Source organism: Copadichromis virginalis, linkage group LG6 (genome assembly GCF_057382275.1).
Source record: "Copadichromis virginalis isolate Kocher_CV1m ecotype Utaka linkage group LG6, C_Virginalis_male_GT1.1, whole genome shotgun sequence".
NCBI classification, from domain to species: Eukaryota; Metazoa; Chordata; class Actinopteri; order Cichliformes; family Cichlidae; genus Copadichromis; species Copadichromis virginalis.
In genome coordinates this window covers 43555717-43566588 of record NC_140623.1, presented here as the reverse complement: position 1 = coordinate 43566588, position 10872 = coordinate 43555717, and the positions used below count along the sequence as shown (strand labels likewise).

Below are 10872 nucleotides of genomic sequence, written 5' to 3'. Positions count from 1 at the left end.
TCTGTTTTTAATAGCTCTAAAAATATAAATTCATTTAATAAAAGCAGCTCGATCATTGTAAAATAATAATGGAGTGGATTTATATAGCGCTTTTCAAGGCACCCAAAGCGCTTTACAATACCACTATTCATTCACTCTCACATTCACACACTGGTGGAGGCAGCTACAGTTGTAGCCACAGCTGCCCTGGGGCAGACTGACAGAAGCGAGGCTGCCATATCGCGCCATCGGCCCCTCTGGCCAACACCAGTAGGCAAGTAGGGTAAAGTGTCTTGCCCAAGGACACAACGACCAGGACAGAGAGCCCGGGGATCGAACCGGCGACCTTCCGGTTACAGATACGCTTCCCAACCCCCTGAGCCACGGTCGCCCTTATAGTTCACAGATGAATGTATTATTTTTATTTTTATTCTGAATAAACATCCGTTTTAAACCCGACTGAGGAGAACGTGAGTGTTTGGTAGGGTGGTCGGAAATAAACGAAGCTGTGAGGACGGACGGCGAACAGCAGAGGGCGCAGTGGACCAGCAGATGAAGCTTAGGGTTGCTTTGTTTTGACGCATGCTCAATCATCCAGGTAAATAAATCCAAAAGTTTGAATGCGTTCACCTGGACGTTTCGTCATCATCACGTCACTCTTCAGAGTCAGCTGACTGCAGGTTTCCGCCGTGTAAACAGGACAACTGGGATTTCTTTAGTTTTAAACTTAAAACGTTTTAATGACGTCAGAACGTCACACAGGCAGCAGGCCCCGCGCGCAAAGGCTGACGTCAGTAGAGTCGCGTACGTGTAAGGGGAAGGAAGGTGCACGATGTGTTTGAGGAAAACTTTCACCTCAGAACTGCTCCGGTGACGCGCGTCCCCGTGTCTGTTTGACAGCCGCGGGCACGCGCAGGAAATCTGCTCCTTTAAGTGGGGGGGGGAGCGGCCCTCCCTCCTCCCCCTGCTCGGCCTCCTCGCGGAGCTGCGATGGGGATTTGAAGGCTCGGAGCTCCGCGGGCGGCTCGGCGTCACCTCAGCGCCGCTTTGGAGTCACCGGATCGGACCGGCCGCTCACCGATCCGCCGCTCGGTCTGCTGGAGCCGGAGGCGCGGAGCAGGACCGCGTGTGTCCGCGGAGGGACCCCGCTCCTGCTCGGGCTTGCGCTGTTAGGCTCGCGGACGGGATTCGGGATCCGGTACCGGGACTTGGATGCGAGTTTGGCCCCGCGGGAGGCAGCGGGAGCCCGCGAGGAGAGCCGGGGCCGATGGCGCAACGGGTGGGTATAAACGGAGCGCGGAGGCACGCGCTGCTTTCAAGAAAACCCCGCGCGACGCTTTTCATCAAAGTCGCCGAAAAACAAAGAAAAAGTTTCAGAAACTAAAAAAGTTTCACCGCGAGAAACGTGACCGTGGAAAAGGTCACGAGGAAATAAAAATACCGTTTTTGTTTCATGACGTGAACGCCGTTTTATTTTTACACATTAAAAGTTTTGTTTTATTTTGTTTTTAAAGATTTAAAATCTCATTTTAATTTAATTTAGTTTTTCAAGCGCAGAATGAGAAGTGCGGCGAAAATAAGAACCAGCGGATTAATAAAAGCGGTAAATCCGGATGTTTTCATTGAGCTTCTGCTTCAAGGAGATAAATCTGATATCCGTGATTATTCTAAATAAAAACAAATTAATTCTTTCCTTTTATTATTATTTTTTTGAACGAACGAGAATTTCGTTTCGTTTTGTCTTTTTCTCAAACTCCGAAAATTAAAAAGAACGAAAACGGAAATTATTTACTAAAAAACGTTTTTATTCGTTTATTTTAATATTCTTCTATTTTTAACAACGACATTAAAAAATAACAACAATAATAATAATATAATAATATGATGTTAGTAATACTAATATGATAACAATGTAAGAACAATAATAATTATGGTCCTTTAATTCGAGAAAAGTGTAACTTGTGTCTTTTATTAAATTTACGCTGAATCATAAACAGATTCTTGCTGACAAACTTTGGTGAAACTTTATAAATTGAATCTTTCGCTCAGGATTATTTTTATGATTTGTAATTTTTTCGCGATGCGAAGTTTTTTGTGATTCAGAAACTTTCAAACCTTTTTTCAGCTGAGTGTTTGTGTTCATAATATTTTGGCCACAGCCTGTGTGCGTGCGCGTGTGAGCGCGCGCGCGTGTTGAGTTGCTGCAGTTTTGATGCACGTAAACGTGGGTGGACAGAATAATAGGAACACCTGTTGAGTGAAATCTGACGTGACTCAAACTTTGAGTTTTGGGGCTGAAGCGTCTCCAACATCTGGGAAAACGTCTGGATCGCAGCAGGGGGGACAAAAAAACAGGAACACCTGCAGTTGCTGTTTTTCAGCTTTTCTGATTTTTCTGTCTGACTGGACGGAGGAGGAGGTCAAAGGTCACACCTCTCTTATCTGTGTTTCAGTATGAAGAGCTCGCCCACTACGGGCTGGACGTGGTGGGGGGGGTGTATGGAGACCCTCCCCACCGCCACCCTCACGCCGCTGCAGCTGCACGTTCCCTGCATGCCGTTCACCTGGCCGCCGCCACCTACCCTCCACACCAGTACGCCCAGTCCACCCACAGCAGCGGCGGCAACATGGCCGCCACAGCCGGGGACACCGTCAAGAGGGACAAAGACGCCATTTACGGGTAAGGACGTGTTCACGGTTTAACCACACAGGAGCTCATTCAGCAAGTTCACACACGCACACACACTGACCCGCTAACGATCCATCGTCTCTGCTGTGCTGTGCAGTTCATGTTTCTCAGCTGCATTTGTATTAATGACCCTGCAGGGGACGGCTGCAGCTGACTCTTTGATTTCTTTAGATTTATTACATCAGTTTGTCTTAACAATGGAAAAAATATATATATGTATATTTATTTATTTTTTTACATATATGTGTAAAAAAATAAAATCAGAAGATAATTAAGTATTTACATTTTACACATGTGTGTAAAATGTAAATACTTAATTATCTTCTGATTTGTAGAAGTGAGTCTTTAAAATGTTAAATATTCTCTTGTTTAATTAAAAGTTTTAAAAACAATAATTATTATTTTTTTTTGTTTCAAAAAAAAAATAATTAAAAACAATAATTAAGCAATTGTAAAACATTTTAATAGAGTAAATAATAAATTATGAGAATCACTGTTTATATTTTTATATTACATTTAAAGCATCTGTCCAACATATTTTCATAGTCTGAGTTTGATCCTTCACTGTATTTAAATATGTTCATGATCAGCTGTTATGTTTTACCTAAAATGCCACAAAACTAAAACGTTCAAATTTTAAAAATCTGTTATATATGACAAATTAATACTTCAAGATTATTAATTAACTTTGCTGTCAAAAAACAACAAAATTAAGTTTTGTACTAAAATATAACATCATGATTTGTGTTTGACTTTGTTTTAATGTTGTGTGTTATGACCTGTAATGATTACTAAGTGCTGCTGCTTCAGTGTTGATCACTGAGCTGTTTTCTTCCTCGTGTATCACATGTCGGTGTTGAGCTGTAGGGATGATGAAGGTGTGGCAGCAATAATGAGACGGCTCCTTCTTGAAAGTGTGTAAATTCCTGCACTAGTCTGGGCGTCCGCAACACTTTTGTTTAACTGTGTTGTTTCTTTGTTGTGTGTTGTAGATTTGTGGGATCATTAAAATGTCTGTCTGTCTAAAACAGCTAACAGATCATCTGCAGAGGTTTATTTGAAGAGTTTCAGTCAGGTTTCAGAGCTCAGCACAGCACAGAAACAGCTTTAGTGAAGGTTACAAATGATCTTCTTATGGCCTCTGACAGTGGACTCATCTCTGTGCTTGTCCTGCTAGACCTCAGTGCAGCGTTCGATACTGTCGACCATAATATCCTATTAGAGCGATTAGAACATGCTGTAGGTATTACAGGTACTGCGCTGCAGTGGTTTGTATCATATCTATCTAATAGACTCCAGTTTGTGCATGTAAATGGAGAGTCCTCTTCACACACTGAGGTTAATTATGGAGTTCCACAGGGTTCAGTGCTAGGACCAATTCTGTTTACATTATACATGCTTCCCTTAGGCAGCATCATTAGAAGACATAGCATACATTTACACTGCTATGCAGATGACACCCAGCTCTATCTGTCCATGAAGCCAGATAACACACACCAATGAGTTAAACTGCAGGAATGTCTTAAAGACATAAAAACCTGGATGGCCGCGAACTTTCTGCTTCTTAATTCAGATCAAACTGAGGTTATTGTACTCGGCCCTGAAAAGCTTAGAAATATGGTATCTAAGCAGATTCTTACCCTGGATGGCATTACCTTGGCCTCCAGTAACACTGTGAAGAACCTTGGAGTCATTTTTGACCAGGACATGTCCTTCAATGCACATATTAAACAAATATGTAAGACTGCTTTCTTCCATTTGCGCAACATCTCTAAAGTTAGAAATATCCTGTCTCAGAGTGGCGCTGAAAAACTAGTTCATGCATTTATTACTTCCAGGCTGGACGACTGTAATTCATTATTATCAGGAAGTCCTAAAAACTCCCTGAAAAGCCTTCAGCTGATCCAAAATGCTGCAGCAAGAGTCCTGACAGGGACTAGAAAGAGAGAGCAGATTTCTCCTGACTTTTTGAATCTGTTGATGATATCAGAGGTCAGTTAACTTCAGTTGGGTTGGTAAGAAGAAGTTTCATAAAAGTATATTTAAGCAGTTCATCACGTACAGACCTGATTGTAAAGCTCTGAAATGAATCTTAGAGTTTGGTCTTGTCTGTCTTACATTTTTCGCACAGTCACGTGTTTCCTTGTGTGAGTTTTCCTGCCACCTAAAAGCCGTGACTCCCTTTGTGCTGGCTCCTCTTCTGTAGCGAGCTACATGCTAGCACTGCGAGAGCAGAGAACTTTAGAAGTTATCATTAAAATCTTCAAATGTGCCCTCTGCTGATGGATGAGCGGTTTGCGTCGACATTGTTCAGTCCCTTTTTCAAAGTCTCACTCCTCCTCTGCTGTTTGAGCTCCTTGTTTTACTCCTGTGGGAGATTCAGTCACACACAGATTCATGCCTCCTCCACACAGCGAGGCTGCACTGCTGTAAAGTCTTCAGTGTGCTCTGCTAAAGAGGCCATGGTATTCCTGAGTGCAGCGTAAGCAAACACAAAGACATAGAAAGTCTGAAGAAGGCCGAGCAGCTCCTACAGGCAGCCTCCTCGGTCTGCTTCCTGCAGCCGAAGCGAGCTCACAGGGATTCTGGAAAAAGCCGAAGAACGAGATGAAAGAGTCGCGTTGAGCTTGAAGACTGGAAGGAAAAAAATGGACTAACTTCCTGTGAAGAAGACACGTTTAAAGTGAAACCGTGCACAGCAGTGTGTGACAGATTTGTCGGATAGAGTTTCAGCAGCAGGAAACGTGTTGGAGCTCCGTCTGACCTCCTCCTCCTCTGTTCCTCCTGCAGACATCCTTTATTCCCGCTGCTCGCACTCATCTTTGAGAAATGTGAACTGGCAACCTGCACGCCGAGGGAGAGCGCCGTGGCCGGGGGAGACGTCTGCTCCTCCGACTCCTTCAGCGAGGACATCGCCGTCTTCTCCAAACAGGTGAACAGGAAGCGGTGGTTCATGTCTGAGGCGGGCCCTGCCCATCAGGGTGGAGGGTTCGTGGAGAAGAAGCTAAAGCTCCAGCAGCAGTGTGGCTGAAGCTTTAGCTGCTGCCACCTGAGAAAGCCTCATTCATCCCACCTGCTGTGACTTTTCAGTCTCTGGAGACAAAACAGGACTTTTAAACACTTCAGAGCGTTTTAAGCCAAACGTGATGAGCGTACATCACCGGGATGCGCTCTGCAGGTTTCCCATAATCATCCTCGTTTGTCTGTGTGTGCAGATCCGCTCGGAGAAGCCGCTGTTTTCATCCAACCCAGAGCTTGATAACTTGGTGAGTCATTTAAAGAGGTAGCTGCAGGTAGCACACTCTCAGTCTAACTGGCCTCTGAGCTTCTATGAAGCCCAGTCATGTAGTCCCGGGGGGAATACCAGCACTTCAAAGGTAATGGGATCATGCTGGAACATCTGGGATTTCATGTCATGTATCTGACAGTACAGGAGAGCAGCGGTGCAGTGTGTATGTTCTGTATGTGTGCATTTATGGATTTGTGTTTCTCACAGATGATTCAGGCGATCCAGGTGCTGCGTTTCCACCTCCTGGAGCTGGAGAAGGTCAGTCCAACTAACCAACATCTGCTGCGATTACAGCGTGCCGCTAATCCCGGCTTAATCCTGAGCACGGCGCCGTCATCACTGTGTTTGATTTCAACTTTACCGATTTTGTTTGCTTATTGTGGTTCTTTGGTGGTGAAAGCATCTCCACGTCAGGCCCGCCTCTGCATCTTATTTCCAGGTTCACGAGCTCTGCGATAACTTCTGCCATCGATACATCAGCTGTCTGAAAGGCAAAATGCCGATCGACCTGGTTATAGACAACAGAGACGGAAACAAGTCAGACGGCGAGGACTTTGTCAGGTCGTCGGGGAACCTCGTGGATCGGGTGAGCTCACTCAACTCGTGAGGCACAAAATACATCGTCTTCTCTGATTTTGTTGTAGCTCATGTAGAGTTTAGGGTGGAGTCAGAAACGCTCCTGTACGTCCTGTTATGGACGCATAACAGGACTGTTTGATCCTTCCTGTTTCCCAGAGTCATGTTCATGTTTAGTATGTTTTAGTACTTCCATGTTTCAGCCTTTTTTAAGCTTTCACTTGAATAGTTTTTGCTGGTTTTCTTCTCTGTGTTCAGTCCTCTGTGTGTATAAATAGTCCAGGCTTCCCGTTACTCTGAGTCTTAAACCCTCGCACAAACCTGACGGCGTGAAATATCTTAATCACGATGAGTGCGTGTTAAAGCAGCAGCTACTAATGGAAGCTGCTCATCTTTCCAGACCGGACGCTAGCATCGCTGGCAGAGGTGAAGGCGTTTGCGGGAGCGTCGGATCCAGTTGGAAACAGACCTGATGAATGTTTGTTGTTAGGGGCGATCGTGGCTCAAGAGTGGGCGGTTCGTCTTGTAATCGGGAGGTTGCCGGTTCGAGCCCCGGCTCCGACAGTCTCTTCCCCCGTTGCCTACTGGTGGTGGTCAGAGGGCCCGGTGGCGCCAGTGTCCGGCAGCCTGGCCTCTGTCAGTGCGCCCCAGGGTGGCTGTGGCTACAACGTAGCTGCCATCACCAGTGTGTGAATGTGTGGATGACTGGTTGTGTGAAGCGCTTTGGGGTCCTTAGGGACTAAGTAAGTTAGTAAAGCGCTACACAAATACAGGCCATTTACCATTTTTGTTTCAGCAGGTTTCGTGGAGCACAGATCACAACGACTCGGCATCGATCAGGTCGGCTGGGACGCCGGGACCGGCCAGCGGAGGACTCGCGTCTCACAGCGGCGACAACAGCAGCGAGCCAGGTACACGTGGAGACCAAAGACAAACCCTGCTGTCAGACTCTGTTTATTCCTGAAAAAACTCGTAGCATTCAAACACGTCTCTGCAAGCTCTTTTACAACCCACTTGCACTCCAGCTCCTCCCCCTCATGATGTCACTGAGGCTGCTCCGCCTCAGGAGTGGCTGTAGATTGAAGAAAAGCGCTCTTCTGGGACATTTAACCTGACAGTAAAGTACAAACCGCGGTTCTTTGCAGTTGGAGGTGTTTTGAAACTCAGAGTAGAAATAAATGATCCTGGTGTCACAGGCTGACTGGGCTCCAGGAGCTCTGGCTTCGAGCCGCTGGTCTCGGTCCAGCTGGAGCGGGCCCCGTAGTTTCTCTGTCCACGCCTACGTTTACACGTTAGCACCGCCACAGTCCACCCGCAGCTCTGACCTCCAGTCCACATCTTGGCGGGGGTGGGATTTTTAAAAGCTTTGCTCAGCTTCTCTCTCACGTCTCATTCTAAAGTCATCTGTGAGGTTAACGTGACGTCGTGTTGGGCTGTGCAGAGATTTATTCATTTTCTGGACTTTATTGGACACAGACGCTGTAGATGGAGCGGAGAGGGAGACATGAGGCAAAGGGCTGCCGGTCGACGGGCCGCAGGTCGGACCCCGGCCGGCTGCTGTCCCGCTGTATGCCATGTGGTTGCCTGCTCATGATGGTGGTTTTTATGGATTTATGCTGAACAGGCATCACTTTCATTTCTCATCATTTGCCTGAGCAGAAGACGACAAACACTCTTTTCTTTACTTCAAACCAAACGTTTGCCGTTCTGTCGGCTTGATGTTCGTTTTTATCTCCTCCTGTCAGATCTGGTTGCTGATTGGTTGTAGCCATATTTGCATGAGCTTTCTGGATGCCTGTTTGTGGGACACATTAAGCATCCCTGACTCTGGGAGGAGCAGCCTTCTGAGACACACCTGTGAAGCAGGTGGTGCCGGCTGACAGACGGAGCTGAAAATCAGCTCGTTTGCAAATCAAACATTTGCATGTTTCCTGCCTCACCTGAGCAGTAACTCAGCTTTGGAAGTTACTGGATGGGAGGAGTCACTGGAGTCACAGGTAAACGTTTGTGTGCTGGATCTCCGACTTTCTTTGACATGGAAGCCATAGCCTGTATAAAAAGATGGCTATACCCACCGTGACTTCGCTCACTGGTTTCCACATTATCTTGTTGTTGGCATTTTAGCAGCCGCCATGTTGGGTTTGGGTCAGGTGACTGCATCTAAATTAGTTATCAGCTAATGCTAGCTAGCTAGCACAGTCAGCATGCTCAGACTTCCTGGATGGTCTGTTACAGTAACTTCATAGGAGCCGTGTCATTGGTCAGATAATGTTATTGAAATGTCCCAAAAGGCTCCAGCAGCACAGACAGCCCACTGAGCGTGCACAGCTGTGAACATTAGCCCGTTGTGGTGTTTCCTCCTGTGGCCCTGAAGGCTGATGGAGACGTGCACATTAGCACCTTTAATAATGTTAAGCTGCTTCTGTGCTGACCAAAGCAAAGATGAGTGAACTCTTTGATGCATCGATACGGGAACCTCCAGTTACTGATCATGTGACCAACAGACATGACAGGCGCGCTAACAGGAAGACTGAGGGCGTGTCCAAATTCATGGGCTGCATCCTCCTGAGGACGCATTTGTAGACCGATTACGTCACAGCGACGCGCTGAAGGCTGTCCACATTCGTAGACTCCTCCGAATGCGGCCGACAAATGCGTCCTCCTTTTCCCCGAATTAGAAGGATGGGTCGGGTGTGTCCTTCGTGGCCCACCATATCCCAGAATTCATAGCACGGCCCAGCCAAACTCCAGTTTCCAACAATGGCGGCCGGTACTAAGTTTTAAAATTACTCATACTAATCTTTCTGGGTCACAAAATAAACTTTTAACATATTTTCAGGTGAGAAAGTAGCTGTGTAAACATCAAATATCTGCTCGTTTATCAAGATATCCCATATTTGCCAAAGTGCTTCGACGTTTTCAGAGGCGTCTGTTACCCACCAGCTCGACAGCTAGCCGGGAGCTCGAGGGTTACTGATGCGGCCGAGAACGGCACAACTCCCGGCACATCATGTTCAGATCACCGCGGAGTTTCGCTGCTCGGGTTAAACGTGATATATAATTCACTTAGACAACCTACAGATGTTATTGTTGGGCTTTTTTCAGTGTTTTGTTTGTTCGTGAGTAAATAAAGAGATTAAAGTTATTAGATTCGATTAAATAAAACTTTATTAATTCCCCGGGTGGTTTTCACACAGCTGAATAAACGTCAAACAGAAACCCGAGTAAACAGACGGTCGAGAGTTTCCTCCACTGTCCTGTTATATTTTAGATAGCAAGGAGCAGACGGCCGAGTTTATTAAACTCCACCGAGACAGCGGCGACGCTAATCTGAAGGCGAGACCGTCAGCCGTTTACTTCCGGCCTACCGACCTCCTGAGGACCCGGCCCACGTAGACCGCGAAGGCCGGGTCCTCAGGAGGATGCAGCCTATGAATTTGGACACGACTAGTGAGTGAGTGAAATGACCCATCGTTGCCACAGACGGCCGGTTTCCTGTCTGAGGTGGAAGAGCTCGCGTCCACAGCCTGTCGTGGTTTGAGTGTCTCAGCGGGATACGTCCGCTTCGGTCTTAGTTTTTTCTGCTCCTGCGATGATCTCAGCAGTGAGGTCACTTTTATTAGAGCCTCGGATTGGCTGTTAGTGACGAGGCCCCACCCACCACTGCCAGCTGAGAGGAAATGGTCCGTGTGGTGGAAAATAAAGACTTTGCTGGGCTGTGAGCGAGCGCGCCGGCAGCAGACCACAGCTAATAAAATGGGGGGGGCAGCTCTGTGCGCTGCAGGTTTGATTCCCAGCTTAAGTGATGAGCGGTTGAGGTTTGGGTGGAGTGGGTGTTTCTGAGCGGGTTTCCTCGTGGGTCCTCCTCCCCCGCCTCACTCTGCAGGTTGTTGTGAAGTCGTGTTGTCACAAGCCGTTAGCAGGTCGGGCCAGACCCGAGCTGAGGAGGAGGAGGTGTAAATCAGCCTCGGGGCGCTGGTGTTCGGCCTAATGAGGCTGGCAGCTTGTTTATGGAGTTACGCATCATTTTTATGATTATTTCCACCTTTTCGGGCTCCAGCGCTGCTTTGCCCCTCCCCCCGGCTGCGGCGGGGACCGTCGGCCCGACCTCGGCCCGGTGCTGTTAAAGACGCTGAGGCTCGTTAAAGAGCAGAGAGAGTGCAGTAAAAACACGCCCTGCACACGCGTGTGTGTGTGTGTGTGTCTGTGTAGGTGCGTGTGTGTGTGTGTGTCTGTGTGTGTGTGTGTCTGTGTAGGTGCGTGCGTGTGTGTGTGTGTGTGTGTGTGTCTGTGTAGGTGCGTGCGTGTGTGTGTGTGTGTGTGTGTGTGTCTGTGTAGG

General features: G+C 47.2%; 1 protein-coding gene across 4 annotated transcripts in view; it reads left to right on the top strand.

Moving 5' to 3' along the window:
• Positions 1 to 786: 786 nt before the first annotated feature.
• meis1a (Meis homeobox 1 a) overlaps positions 787 to 10872 on the top strand; it is a 27197-nt gene continuing 17111 nt past the window's right edge. For 3 of the 4 annotated variants that reach the window (XM_085460594.1, XM_085460592.1, XM_085460590.1), the window contains exons 1-7: positions 787 to 1258; positions 2433 to 2659; positions 5459 to 5600; positions 5884 to 5934; positions 6165 to 6215; positions 6397 to 6543; positions 7330 to 7444. In XM_085460594.1, coding sequence (XP_085316720.1) covers positions 1247 to 1258; positions 2433 to 2659; positions 5459 to 5600; positions 5884 to 5934; positions 6165 to 6215; positions 6397 to 6543; positions 7330 to 7444 — 745 coding nt within the window. In that variant the 5' untranslated portion in view covers positions 787 to 1246. The remainder of the gene's footprint in view (positions 1259 to 2432; positions 2660 to 5458; positions 5601 to 5883; positions 5935 to 6164; positions 6216 to 6396; positions 6544 to 7329; positions 7445 to 10872) is intronic. The other variant, XM_085460593.1, reaches the window with a different exon arrangement.